The 11525-nt window shown below is 48.2% G+C and overlaps 1 protein-coding gene across 2 annotated transcripts; it reads right to left on the bottom strand.

Annotated features, from left to right (window-relative positions):
* Positions 1 to 244: 244 nt before the first annotated feature.
* On the bottom strand, positions 245 to 7594 carry marchf7 (membrane-associated ring finger (C3HC4) 7). 2 transcript variants are annotated; one of them, XM_028979792.1, is made up of 11 exons: positions 7518 to 7594; positions 5363 to 5548; positions 4182 to 4331; positions 3410 to 3575; positions 3180 to 3314; positions 1931 to 2903; positions 1646 to 1815; positions 1465 to 1568; positions 1244 to 1345; positions 892 to 940; positions 245 to 730 (listed from the first exon to the last, which is right to left on the bottom strand). In XM_028979792.1, the coding sequence occupies exons 2-11, from the start codon at positions 5540 to 5542 to the stop codon at positions 627 to 629; spliced, it is 2133 nt and encodes a 710-aa protein (XP_028835625.1). In that variant the 5' UTR covers positions 5543 to 5548; positions 7518 to 7594; the 3' UTR covers positions 245 to 626. The 2 variants fall into 2 exon arrangements, with proteins under 2 accessions (XP_028835625.1, XP_028835626.1); XM_028979793.1 differs by lacking the exon at positions 7518 to 7594 and adding an exon at positions 6777 to 6942.
* Between the last annotated feature and the right edge of the window lie 3931 nt (positions 7595 to 11525).

Below are 11525 nucleotides of genomic sequence, written 5' to 3'. Positions count from 1 at the left end.
AAAACTGAGCGGTGTGATGGCTGCTGCTTTTCTTCTGAAGTCTGGAGGTGGATTCAGGGCGGGGCATTATATAAATTTATTGTACAACGTTATTTTCTAGAGGCCAAAACACGATGGAACCACCAAATGGCTCAAGTTCTTCTGGAAGGTTCCTGTAGCCTCAGCACCGCATCTTCTACATGACTGTTTAATAGCTCCAGACTCGTGCAGGTACATTTTAATAAAACAAGTGTAGTTACTCATGTACCACCAGACATCAAAATCTTTATTTTAATAAATCAACAAAAACAATAATCCAAGCAAAATGACATGAACATTTAGACAATTAGACACGTCCCAGACTGACATTTCATATCAAACACACTTCATGAACATTAGGGAGCATGATTAAGTAAATATGAAAAGTGATAAATCCCACTCAGCTGCCTCGGTTGATGGGAGAGAAGAGAAGAAATGAAAGAATAAATCCCAACAGTGACGTTTCCCAGAAGAACGAGAGGATCTGCCTACGGTGCGAGCGAGCGAGCGAGAGAGGCTGCTGAATAAGGCAGAAAACGAGTGTCCTGGAGTGGACTGCAGCAGAAACGAGGGAGAACCTCGCCTCCTTCCACCCCTCATGCATTTGATCAATGCTCTTCCTCCTCCTCTTCCTCCAGGTCACTGAGGTCCACGTACGGCCTGTTGTCCTGCACCGGCTCCTCGTCCTCCTCATCGGACTCGGTGTACGAGCCTGAACGTGGGAGGTAAGAGAGAGAAAGAAGAAGTCTGCACACGGTTCCCCGTTTCAGCTCAACGTGCCACGCCCAGGTTCTGCTGTTACTCAGCCCATCGTGTCACAATTTTAAACCCAAAAAGCATAAATAGCAGCAGGTGAAATGATTCAGAACGTACTTTCCAGACTGTCCATGTGCTCGTGAAGGGTTCTCACCAAGTTGAATAACTAAGTGAGAAGAAGGAAGAAGAGCTTTAGCCCGAGGCGTTCGCTGGACTGACTGCTCCATCACGCTCACCGGCGCCTCAATAATCCACTTTACAATTTTACTACGTCTGAACCGGCAGTTTTTCTAGCGGGAGAGCGCGGACTGAACGCCTGTTCCCAGATCAGGCCGCCACGGTCACTACCGGCACTGCTTTCTAACTAGAAAATCACCAAACAACGTCATCATGATCAAATCCATCATGTTCTGGACTGAATCCCCCGATTATTAGACTTGTTTAAACTCCACGTAACATGCAGACTCACCCCGGCATCATTCGCAGCTCCCAGCATGTCGGAGAAGCGCTGTTCACACAGGTGGAGCAGCACCACCAGGTAAAGGCCACAGCTGATGAACTGAAACTCGGACTGGCCACACAGAAAAACATAAAACTCTGGATCCAGACGATCTCCAGACATCATTACACAGGAGGAGGTTTTTAATATAAAACGAGTCAAGTCGGTCTAGAAGACCGGAACATTCTCACCTGCTCGTGGGATCTGTAGAGCTCATGAACATCAAAGTTGTCAATGTTGAGATGGAGCTTCTCCTTGCAGAGCTCACACGTGGTGATGGCCTCCAGATTAGAACCTGGAACCAGGCAGAATCATATTAAAATGGAAAGCGGCATTACTCTAGCAGCAGAAGGACGTAGAAAGTTCTCCAACCCGAGCTGATCTTGGAGTGCAGCCACTTCTTGATGCAGTCCTGGTGCACAAACTGCAAGCTGCCCGTACAGCGGCAGGGTTCGATCAGAGGGTTGGAACTGGACTCCTCCCCCATCTGGCAGATGCGGCACAGGTCCCCCTCGTCCTCGTCGGAGTCCTCCAGCAGCAGCCTGCAGGGGCACAGACCACAGCGCGGGACTGGGGGCGTGTCAGGAGGCGGTGCCGCGGAGCGCACTGTTACACCCCCAAACTCGCCACACTCGTCTTTCTAAAAGGTTCTCCCACCTCTCCTGGATCTTCCGCAGTTTCTCCGGGTCTCGGGAAGGGGCCGGCTTCTCCTGGCCCCGCCCACTTCCACTCGCAGAGATGATGTCGTCAGCCAAGCGGAAGGCGGGGCTGGAGACCATGCGTGCGACGCTGTCGCCGCGGCCGGCCAGTCGGGACGCCTCCTGCAGCAGGGAGGCTCTGAAAGGAGGCGGAGCCGCGGCAGCAGCACCCGCCTCTTCTTCCTCCTCCTCGTCGTCAGACCGCCCCGTCTGGTCCCCGTCGTCTCTGGCGGCGTTCTCGTCGTGGCTGTCCCGGCGTCTGCGGGAAAACAGTGGGGTGCAGCGGCTGCGAAGGGAGGAGGAGAGCCAGGACGGAGCTCCGCCTCCACTGCCGCTGCTCCAGGAGGCGGTCTCTTCTGCAGATCGGCTGGGCGTCTCCCGGCACGGGGACACGCCCTGTCTCCGCCTGCGCAGCATGGTGAACGGCGTCTGCTCGCGTTGATCGCCTGTAGCGACGCCAGGGACTTCTTCGGAGGCGGAGTCGAGTGAACGAGACGCAGAAGTGGAGGCGGAGCTGGAGTCCTGACTGGAGCGGCGGGAGAAGAGGCGAGAGAGCAGGAGTCGCGTGGAGCGCCTGCCGTCGGAGTCGCTGGAAGCCACGTCGGGCGGGGACCGCGTGGAGGGCGGAGTCACGCTGCGCTCTGAAGCAGGGCTGTACAGCGAGGAGAGGAGGGACGGGTAAGAGGTCGAGGGGTGAGGGGCGTGGTTTCGGGAGGGGTCACGGGACGACTGGTACTCCGAGGAGGTGGAGTCCCGTGCCAAGCGGGAGGAGAGGTAGTCGGATGAGAGGGAGGAGCGAGTCAGAGAAGAGGGGGTGTGGTCAGACGTAGCGATGTTTCGGGTGGAGGCGGTCTCTCTGCGGGACGAATACGGGCTCTCTTTAGGGCGCGCACCCTGCGCGTACGTGGAGGTCACGCGGTCTGGACGGTGATCTGAAAGACACAGCGCAGGGTCTCATCCGGGTCCTCTCCGGTGCAGTGTGTACCTCATGTAACAGTGTGTACGTGTGTTAAATGAGTCTCCGGTTGCTACACGACCGTACATACGGTTAAAAGCACCGTGTGGATCCTACAGACATTAATTTAATTAAAAGGTTTAATTTATCAGCGCCGTTTAAATCTCATGTTTCACCTGCAGGTTATTTAAGTCCAATTTCTTTGAAAAACGAGCAGGCGCGTCTTATATACGGTAAATCTCCTCCGTCTTACACAGAGAGGTGCCGAGCACCGTGCTGCGGTGGCCGCTCTCGCTCAGGCTCAACTCGGCTCGCTTGCTCAGGGTTCTGCGAGCCCACAGGTCCTCAGATGACGAGGACAGCAAGGACCTGGACTTCCATGAGGGATCTGAAACAAGGTCATTTTGTTATTCCTGTACATGTGACCGTGTGTGTGAAGATGTGTGTTCATACGGTTAAGATGCTGCTGATGTTTCTGGTCACCTGATGCGCTGCTGAGACTAGAGTACGGGCTGATGGTGGTGGCGCCGTACGACCCTCTGCTGTACGTGGCTCGGTTGGTGTAGGAGAGCTTGGCCCTTTTCGAGTCTCCATCCTGGGTGGAGCTGAGGAGGCCGGTGTAGCCGCCCAGCCTCCCCTCACCATCGACCTGGCAGGTCACAAATATCTTCATTATTAAAGGACCACGCGGTAAAATAATCAAAGATCTGCAACAAAGAGCAGAAAAACGTGTCCTCTGTATTTAAACGTCACCCTTGGTGAGCAGTGGACACCATGACAGGCGCCCGGGGAGCAGTGTGTGGGGACGGGACCTTCATCAAGGGGACCTCGGTGGCACCTTGGCAGGATGGGATTCGAACTTACGGGGTTCTGTCTTCACATCCAGGATCATTTCCTGTTTATTACTACGTTAACGTGTTATTTCTCCAGGACGCGTCCGTTCAGGACAACAGCGGGCCGGTGACGGCCAGGCGGTTCGGCACAGGCCTTCAATTCTGCTTAATATTTCAATTATAGTCCTAATTGTCATTTGTGTTTCTGGAAAACCCATTGTGTTGCATTGTGGGATGGAATTAATTGGCAACCAGGTCAGGTTTAAAAGGAAGCAAAGTTTTATGTTTTTACACGATTACTGATGAGGAAACAGGAAAAAAACAGACGCTACTGACCAAATTAGGCATCAGAATAATAATATCACAGGAGCATGAAGTATTTATAACCGCTCATAAATACTCCGCGACTGGAAGGTTCTCACCAGCTTGCTTCTGTTGCTGCTCGCCGAGGAAGGCTCCGCCCACGAGCGGTCACATGACACCGAGGCGGAGAGAGGGGTGGAGTGCTTCCAGCTTGAGTGGCGGCTCTCGGCCGAGCTGTAGTCTCGGGGGGAGCTGCGGAAGCGCGGGCTCTGACAGAAGAGGAGGAAGAGGAGTCCTTCACCGCTAGCCAAACGAAAGGTTTTATAAAGAGGCTGCACTTTAATTCAGCCGCCGATGCCACCGAGACCAAACACACGTGGACACCCAGTCACCTTATCTGGTCCGGTCCACAAAAATACCCCAGGGTCGGAATCCGAGGCCGGGCTATAAAAAGGTGGTAACACGAACACTGGCAGCCTCTCACGCCACCAAAACCAACCGTCCCTCCGGTCATTTCACCGCAGCATCGTGCCAAGATTCCCGGCCACACAAATTCCCACCTTTAAATACTTATTTTTTCCTTTTTTTGTGAAGTGATTGTCACTTGTGATACACAGCAGCACAGCACACGGTGCACACAGTGACATTTGTCCTCTACATTTAACCATCACCCTGAGTGGGAACCATGACAGGCGCCCGGGGAGCAGTGTGTGGGGACGGTGCTTTGCTCAGTGGCACCTTGGCAGATCGGAATTCGAACCGGCAACCTTCTGATTACGGGGCCGCTTCCTTAACCGCTAGGCCACCACCATGGAGATGCCGTGCAATCGGCATTAAACTTTGGGTGCATCTAGATGAAACGGTCTCATTTGTATTCTCCCTCATGACTGCAGTTCGAGTCAAATCAGTCGTCACTCTCAACTGCAGCTGATATTTGGTAAGAATGAATTAAAGTGGGCCTACAGCTCCCAAACAAAGTTATTGAAGGTTCAAAAGTTCCCTGAATTAAGCTGAATTTTGCAATATATGGCAGGTCAGTTTCTGCATTTTTAATCCCAATAGCTTGAATATGCAAATATCTACTTTTTCAAACTTTGTACAATGAGTCCTCATTCCGGGTACAGAGACGTTGCTAAAAGACTTTCTATCATAGAAGTTTATTTACGTTACCATTTAAAGGTTCGAATCCTGAACTGCCACTGAGGCACCCACACACTGCTCACCAAGGGTTATGGTTAAATACAGAGGACACGTTTCACCGTGTCACCGTCTTGCGGCGGAACAGAACGCCAGGAGGTACCTGGTAGTCGGAGTCGAGCTTCACGGCTGCTCCCCGGCCGAAACGGTCTCCATTCAGAGCGCTGGTCCTGGAGTAGAGGGAGGAGGAGGAAGAGGAGGAGGAAGAGAGAGACGAGGGCAACGACGATGATGAAGAGCTGGACACGGTGAAAGGCAGCAGTTGGCGAGGCTTGGAATCCATCACTGGCTGCCGAACAAAAAAAGAAACCACCGTTTCAGATTTCTGTTTTCAGCACAAACTTAGAACAATATAGCAGGATTAAAGCAGACCGTAAATTTACTCTAAAACGTACAACTTTTAAACAGAGGGATTCCGGAGGTTTTAGCCACATTTAAGATTTTAAAGTGATTAAGTGAAGTGAAAATCGCTTCAATTTCAGATCACCTGTAGGGGGCGACTGAATCCGCTTTTAACTATTTGTCATTTTTGATTACCGCCAAATTACTGACCAGGTGCTAGTAGCCTAGCAGGTAACTCACTCGCCTGTGAACCCGAAGACCCAGGTTCAAACCCCACTTACTACCATCGTGTCCCTGAGCAAGACACTTAACCCTGAGTGTCTCCGGGGGGGGGGGGGGGGGGGGGGGGGGGCGGTCCCTGTAACTACTGACTAAGTCGCTGTGGATAAGGGCGTCTGGTAAATGCTGTAAATGTAAATGGCTGAAGGCCATTTGATTTATAGGGTCTGCCGTAGTTTTAAGACCTTTAAAATGGAAGAATAAAACAGAAACCCTGTAAATAGCAGCTGTGAACACTTACAGGAATGTTGCACTATGTGATACAGATAATGCTTGTTGCTACAAGCCACAAACTCCAGTAAAACGTTAATAAACCAGCATATTGTCTTTATTTGGCACACTCAAGCTGTAAGCTAGTGGTGGTTACGTAAGAGCTGGTGCAATAAGCTGTATTTTACGTACGGATCTGATTAGTCAACGAATCATAAAAAGAACCAGCGACTAGTCGATTATTAAAATAACAAAAATAATTTTTGTGGCAGCCCTAGTAGTAAATGACATTCATTATAAATCCTAACGTTAGACAGCATGCCTTCGCTTTCTCTGCCCACGGCACGTTTTGTACCAGAATAACAGCAGAGGGAAGTGAAATTTCATTAAAAAAACAGCATTGGTCCTGTTATTTGCCAGCGGTTTGGATGTCGGAGGGACCTCACAGTTATCTGCAAAGTCCACTAGTCTGTTGGCGCTAAAGATAACAGTACCATGGGTCCACAAACTCTGCACGTCCACATCTCCACCTTCACCAGCCCGTTTGCAATAAAGGGCCAAATACCGTGATTTAGAGGACATTTTAAAGTATATATCGTGTTTGGCGAAATTATTTATAGGCCATATTGCTCAGCCCTACAACACACCGTTTATACAGAAAAGGTCCCGACAGCAACTTTACACACCGTGGAACCTTCGGACGGCCAGAAGAACCCGGTGACCAGGTCATCACCACGGTCCTCTGTAGAACCGCAGACGGCACCAGGCCAGGTTTACATTTACAAAGTCTAGTCCAAAGCAACGCACATCACAAGCACCGCAGAACAGTACACACACACACCACGACCTGAGAGTCCAGGGTCCTGCTGTCTGCTGAGAAGCAAAAACAACCCAGCAGAAGATGATGATGATGATGATGCGATGAAGATCGCTGGTGGAACACGCTGAAAGCTGAAACCACTGAGCGGAGCACCATGCAGACATTTACCAGACGCCCTTATCCAGACTAACAATCAGTAGTTACAGGGACAGTCCCCCCTGGAGACACTCAGGGTTAAGTGTCCTGCTCAGGGACACAATGGTAGTAAGTGGGGTTTGAACCCGGGTCTTCTGGTTCACAGGCGAGTGTTTTACACAGTAGGCTACTACCACCCAGACAGGCAGGCGTCGGACACGGTTCTATATTCCCGGAATCTCCTGTTTTTCCCCGAGTGTCAGGGTGAAACACGGCTGGTTTCCTCGATGTAGGAACAAGGTTCGTGTTAAAACGAGGAAACGACGAGGATTTGACTGGAATTTGAAGAGAGCGTGACGTCGACCGAGTCGAACAACGAACGCATGTCCTGATTAACTTACAGAAACACGAAGCAGAGTAAATATTAATCTGTGCCGCGGGCGGACGGGCGGATCGTGTCGCAGTGCCTCACCTCTGATTTTCGGCCTCTCTGCGTTCGGCGCTAATGGCGGCGCGTTATTGATATAGACGAGGTCACGTGGCCAGGAGGATGCGCGCATGCGCACCACTGCTAGCCCGCAGGGGCCAAAACAGTCCCCAGAGAGACCATACACGCAACACAATTTCATTTTTACATTTAAATTTCCTTAAGGACTGTCGGGCATCCAGTTAAATTAAATTGTTAGCGAGTAACTGTAACTGTGGTCTTCGGCCCCACACTGGGCATGCGCGCTCCGAGTTCACGACCGGGGCATGTGACTCTGTTTACAAAAAAATTGGTCAGATTTTTTTTAATTCGCTCACTTGAAGCTTTTATTTTTACGTGGTTACACCGATTTATTTCTGAGGCAGTAGGCTGAGGAGAATGAATTCACAGTCATCCTGGAAAGTAGTGAGGATTCGGTGAGCCCTCCTGATCGAAGTTGCCCACGCCAGACTAAGTTTAATATTTCATATAAATCTATGAAGGTTTTCCCATTGCAGACATTTTATGCTTTAATGTGTAGCATTGATGTTGCAAATACTCTGTGGACTTACACAATGATACTACTATTACTAAGCATTTTCCCATAATACCCTGTAATATGGTCCAATAGACCACTAGAGGGCGCAGTGCCTCTTTTCTCCGATGAGCGCACAGCAGATTGCTCAGAACCATTATTTGTGTTTGTTTTCTGACTGAGGTAATTAAAAGCATTCTAAACAGTACTAATTAGACATTAATTTGAATAATAAATATCAAAGGTATTATAGAGCCTTTTAATTCGGAATAAATCAACAAAAGGATATAGCTAATGCACATGCTCCCTCATGCATTAAACATTTATGTAAATTGGTGTATGTTATGTATTACATTGTACTTCATTTCATCTGTAATTTCTCTTGAAGCGATGCATATGCAACCAGTCCTCAGAGAGACCATAAAATGCAACATAATTAAAACGGGAATGCAATTTATTTTTTAAATGTTAATTTCTTTAAAAATTAAATTGTTAGTGATGAACTGTAATTAAGGGGAATTTTACCTACAGATCGTCAGTCCTACGAGACAAAAGTCCCGAATCTAACTTGGCTTGATATTTCAGGCAGAATAAATAATTGACCTTCAGATTACTAATGGGTATAATCCTCCAGATTAATGTTGAGGTCACCAGAGGTCAGGACACTGCACACTCCATGAATGGTCTCCACTGGTGTATGTCCTCCTTTCCTGTCGTAATCCCAGTCCTTCTGTCATGATGCCCATTGAAGAATTAGGCCACTTGTCTTTATTTCTATCATTATCTGAGGGGCCGTTCCCTTCCATTTAATGTTGGACAGATCGGACTACAGTGTGTTTTAAATTCTATTAGGCATTCAGAAGCTGCCTTTCTGCTTTATACATGCAGGAGACCCTTGGACGGAGTGAAAAGAATGTCTGGACTCCGCACGCGTGTAATCGGAATGGAATGCCTTGAGACCAGTCGTTTCCCACGCTTCCGTCAGATCTTTACATCTGCAGTAGCAGAAGGTATCCTGAGCCTGAAAACCAGCGCGTTATTGTGCATAGTGTCCGTTCGGTGATGTGGGTCGATGACACACTCCGCCATGCTGGATTCTAAGGAACACACACACACACACACACACGTCACAGAGGAAATGAGATGTGACCATTGTGATCATGGCTGTGATGCCCTATTTTAGCGGAGACAACATGGAGGCGCGGGCAGCAGGCTGCCTACAGCAGTGACCTGAAATGACTAATTACTCCAGACAACGCTTCGCATTAATGAGCTCTGACGAGGAGTGACAGCTGGTGTAGAAATTTCCAAGCGGATCGTCTGAGACGTTTTATATCCATTTAACCAACTTCCATAATGACCATTTATCTTGGTGAAAATATTCCTGTTATTTTAGCTGCAATTGTTGTCGTCTAATAAGTGTGTGAGACGTCGCATCCGTATTATTACAGCGGGTCATTAGGGAAGATGAATAGTGACGGAGAATTCCGGCGCATTCTTAATGAGCAGGTAGCCTGGCATGCGGCTTTATGATGAGTATATTTGGGAGGCAGGGCCAGGGCCTCGGTTAAAGCCCGGTGAAGAAGCGTTAATAGCTGCGAAGCTTTTAAAGAATAAAGAAATAAAGAAACGCCCACTCGTCCAACTTCCGCCTGTCGTTACTCCATCCATCGTTCCATTATTTCCATCAGCGTGTCATTTGTCCCCATATTAATATATCCAACGTGAAGATTGGCCCTGATCTTCCAGAAGGTCCGCTCTACCTGTTCCTACCCTGGACAGAACCCTGCCGGGTTCAAGGGTCAACCAATCCCTCATTGTGCCCAGCCATGGTGTATTTATATAACCGTTCCACCACGGCGCCGTTTTCAGAATAATCCACAGCTTCTACCGGGTTATAATTAACAATTCATGCCGGTATAAATTATGTAAACATTTAAAGGCCATTTTTTATTTATGGATGCAAATAGCGACGCTGACAGAAGAACAAACAGTGTGGAGCCGCGGCGGTAAATCCGCTGCACCGGTTACAGTAATTAACTCCTTTACAGGGTGCTTTTTGTAAGATTTGGAACAAGAGTGGAGGCTAAATTCAATTAAGATAAAGAACAAAATACACACACATGCAAAAAAATCCTCCAGGCCAGTAACGTGTGTGACAAAGTCGCTTTGGTTGGAGGTTCGAATGGAATTATGGAGACTGGTGTTGGGGATGATTAAAATCGGTATTCCCCTGAATACGGTGGGATCAATAACTCCTCCCTGTCCGTGACCAGAACCGGCAGAAAAAAAATGATTTAGTCCAAATGGCCACGTTGATTCCTGAGAGACGTGGTCTTTCGGCGGCTCATTATAGCGGAGACCCGTCCCCTCGGCAGGCGTGCGCTGCACTCATTGTGCGTGCACTTATTATGTTACAAACGACCGAGGCATGGCTGACATTCGGGGTGCGTGCAGGAGGGGTGGGCTTCCAAACCCCGACCCCCCACCACCGGCCCTAATGAAGAAGCTCCAGCACCATTAAAAATCCCCCGTGACTCTTTCTGTCTCTCCCACTCCGCAGTAGTGTCTCTGTCCTACACACACACACTCATACGGGGATGTACTTATCTTTGAGTGGCCCAAACACACACACACACACAGAGAGAGAGAGACATGCATGCGCGTGTCTCATCATGGTCTCAGCTCCCATCTCCACAGGTAACAGAAGGAAGAAAAGGACAAAGAAAATCAATAACCATACAAATAAAACAAGGCAGAACCTCGTTTTTAACTGCAATTACAATTCACCTCGTTTTCCCAATCCTGTTTTAAAAGACATGAAATGAATAAAGTTGAATGACATTAGATCATTAATTGTTAGATTATTAATTATTAACATTAGTGGTTGTGAAATCTCCTGCATTCTGCTGCTTTTTTACTTCCATTATTCTATTCTTGTGGATATATTGTGGTGTTCTAATAAATGCAACATGGGGGGCTTGGGGTTAAACAGCATTTCGATGCGCTGTATACTGTGTATATGGTAGTATTAATACTAAAGAAACTCTGCTTTACTCACCTTTACTCTGCTTTATTCTTTTTTACTCTGCTTTATTCTCTGTTACTCTTTTTAACTCCCTTTACTTTGCTTTACTCTCCTTTATTCTGCTTTATTCTCCTTTACTCTGTTTTAATTCCCTTTACTCTCCTTTATTCTGCTTTTCTCTCCTTTATTCTGCTTTTACTCTCCTTTACTCTGTTTTAATTCCCTTTACTCTCCTTTATTCTGCTTTACTCTCTTTTACTCTGTTTTAATTCCCTTTACTCTGTTTTAATTCCCTTTACTCTCCTTTATTCTGCTTTACTCTGTTTTACTGTCTTTTATTCTGCTTTACTCTGCTTTACCCCTCTTTATTCTGTAATGGGGAGTGGCAGCGCCCCCGCCACCTTCCCATCCCCCTCTGTTGTTGTTTTCCTGCTGAATGAAATAATCTGAC

Source organism: Denticeps clupeoides, chromosome 5, assembly GCF_900700375.1.
Source record: "Denticeps clupeoides chromosome 5, fDenClu1.1, whole genome shotgun sequence".
NCBI lineage: Eukaryota > Metazoa > Chordata > Actinopteri > Clupeiformes > Denticipitidae > Denticeps > Denticeps clupeoides.
The sequence above is the reverse complement of the archived record's forward strand: the minus strand, read 5'-3'. Positions and strand labels throughout refer to the sequence as shown.

Coding starts and splice junctions, on each gene's coding strand:
- marchf7 (XM_028979792.1), bottom strand. CDS start 5,542: ATGGATTCCAAGCCTCGCCAACTGCTGCCTTTCACCGTGTCCAGCTCT. Junction 4,332..5,362: donor AGCTCGACTCCGACTACCAG/GTACCTCCTGGC, acceptor CTCTTCTGTCAG/AGCCCGCGCTTCCGCAGCTC. Junction 3,315..3,409: donor TAGTCTCAGCAGCGCATCAG/GTGACCAGAAAC, acceptor ACCTTGTTTCAG/ATCCCTCATGGAAGTCCAGG.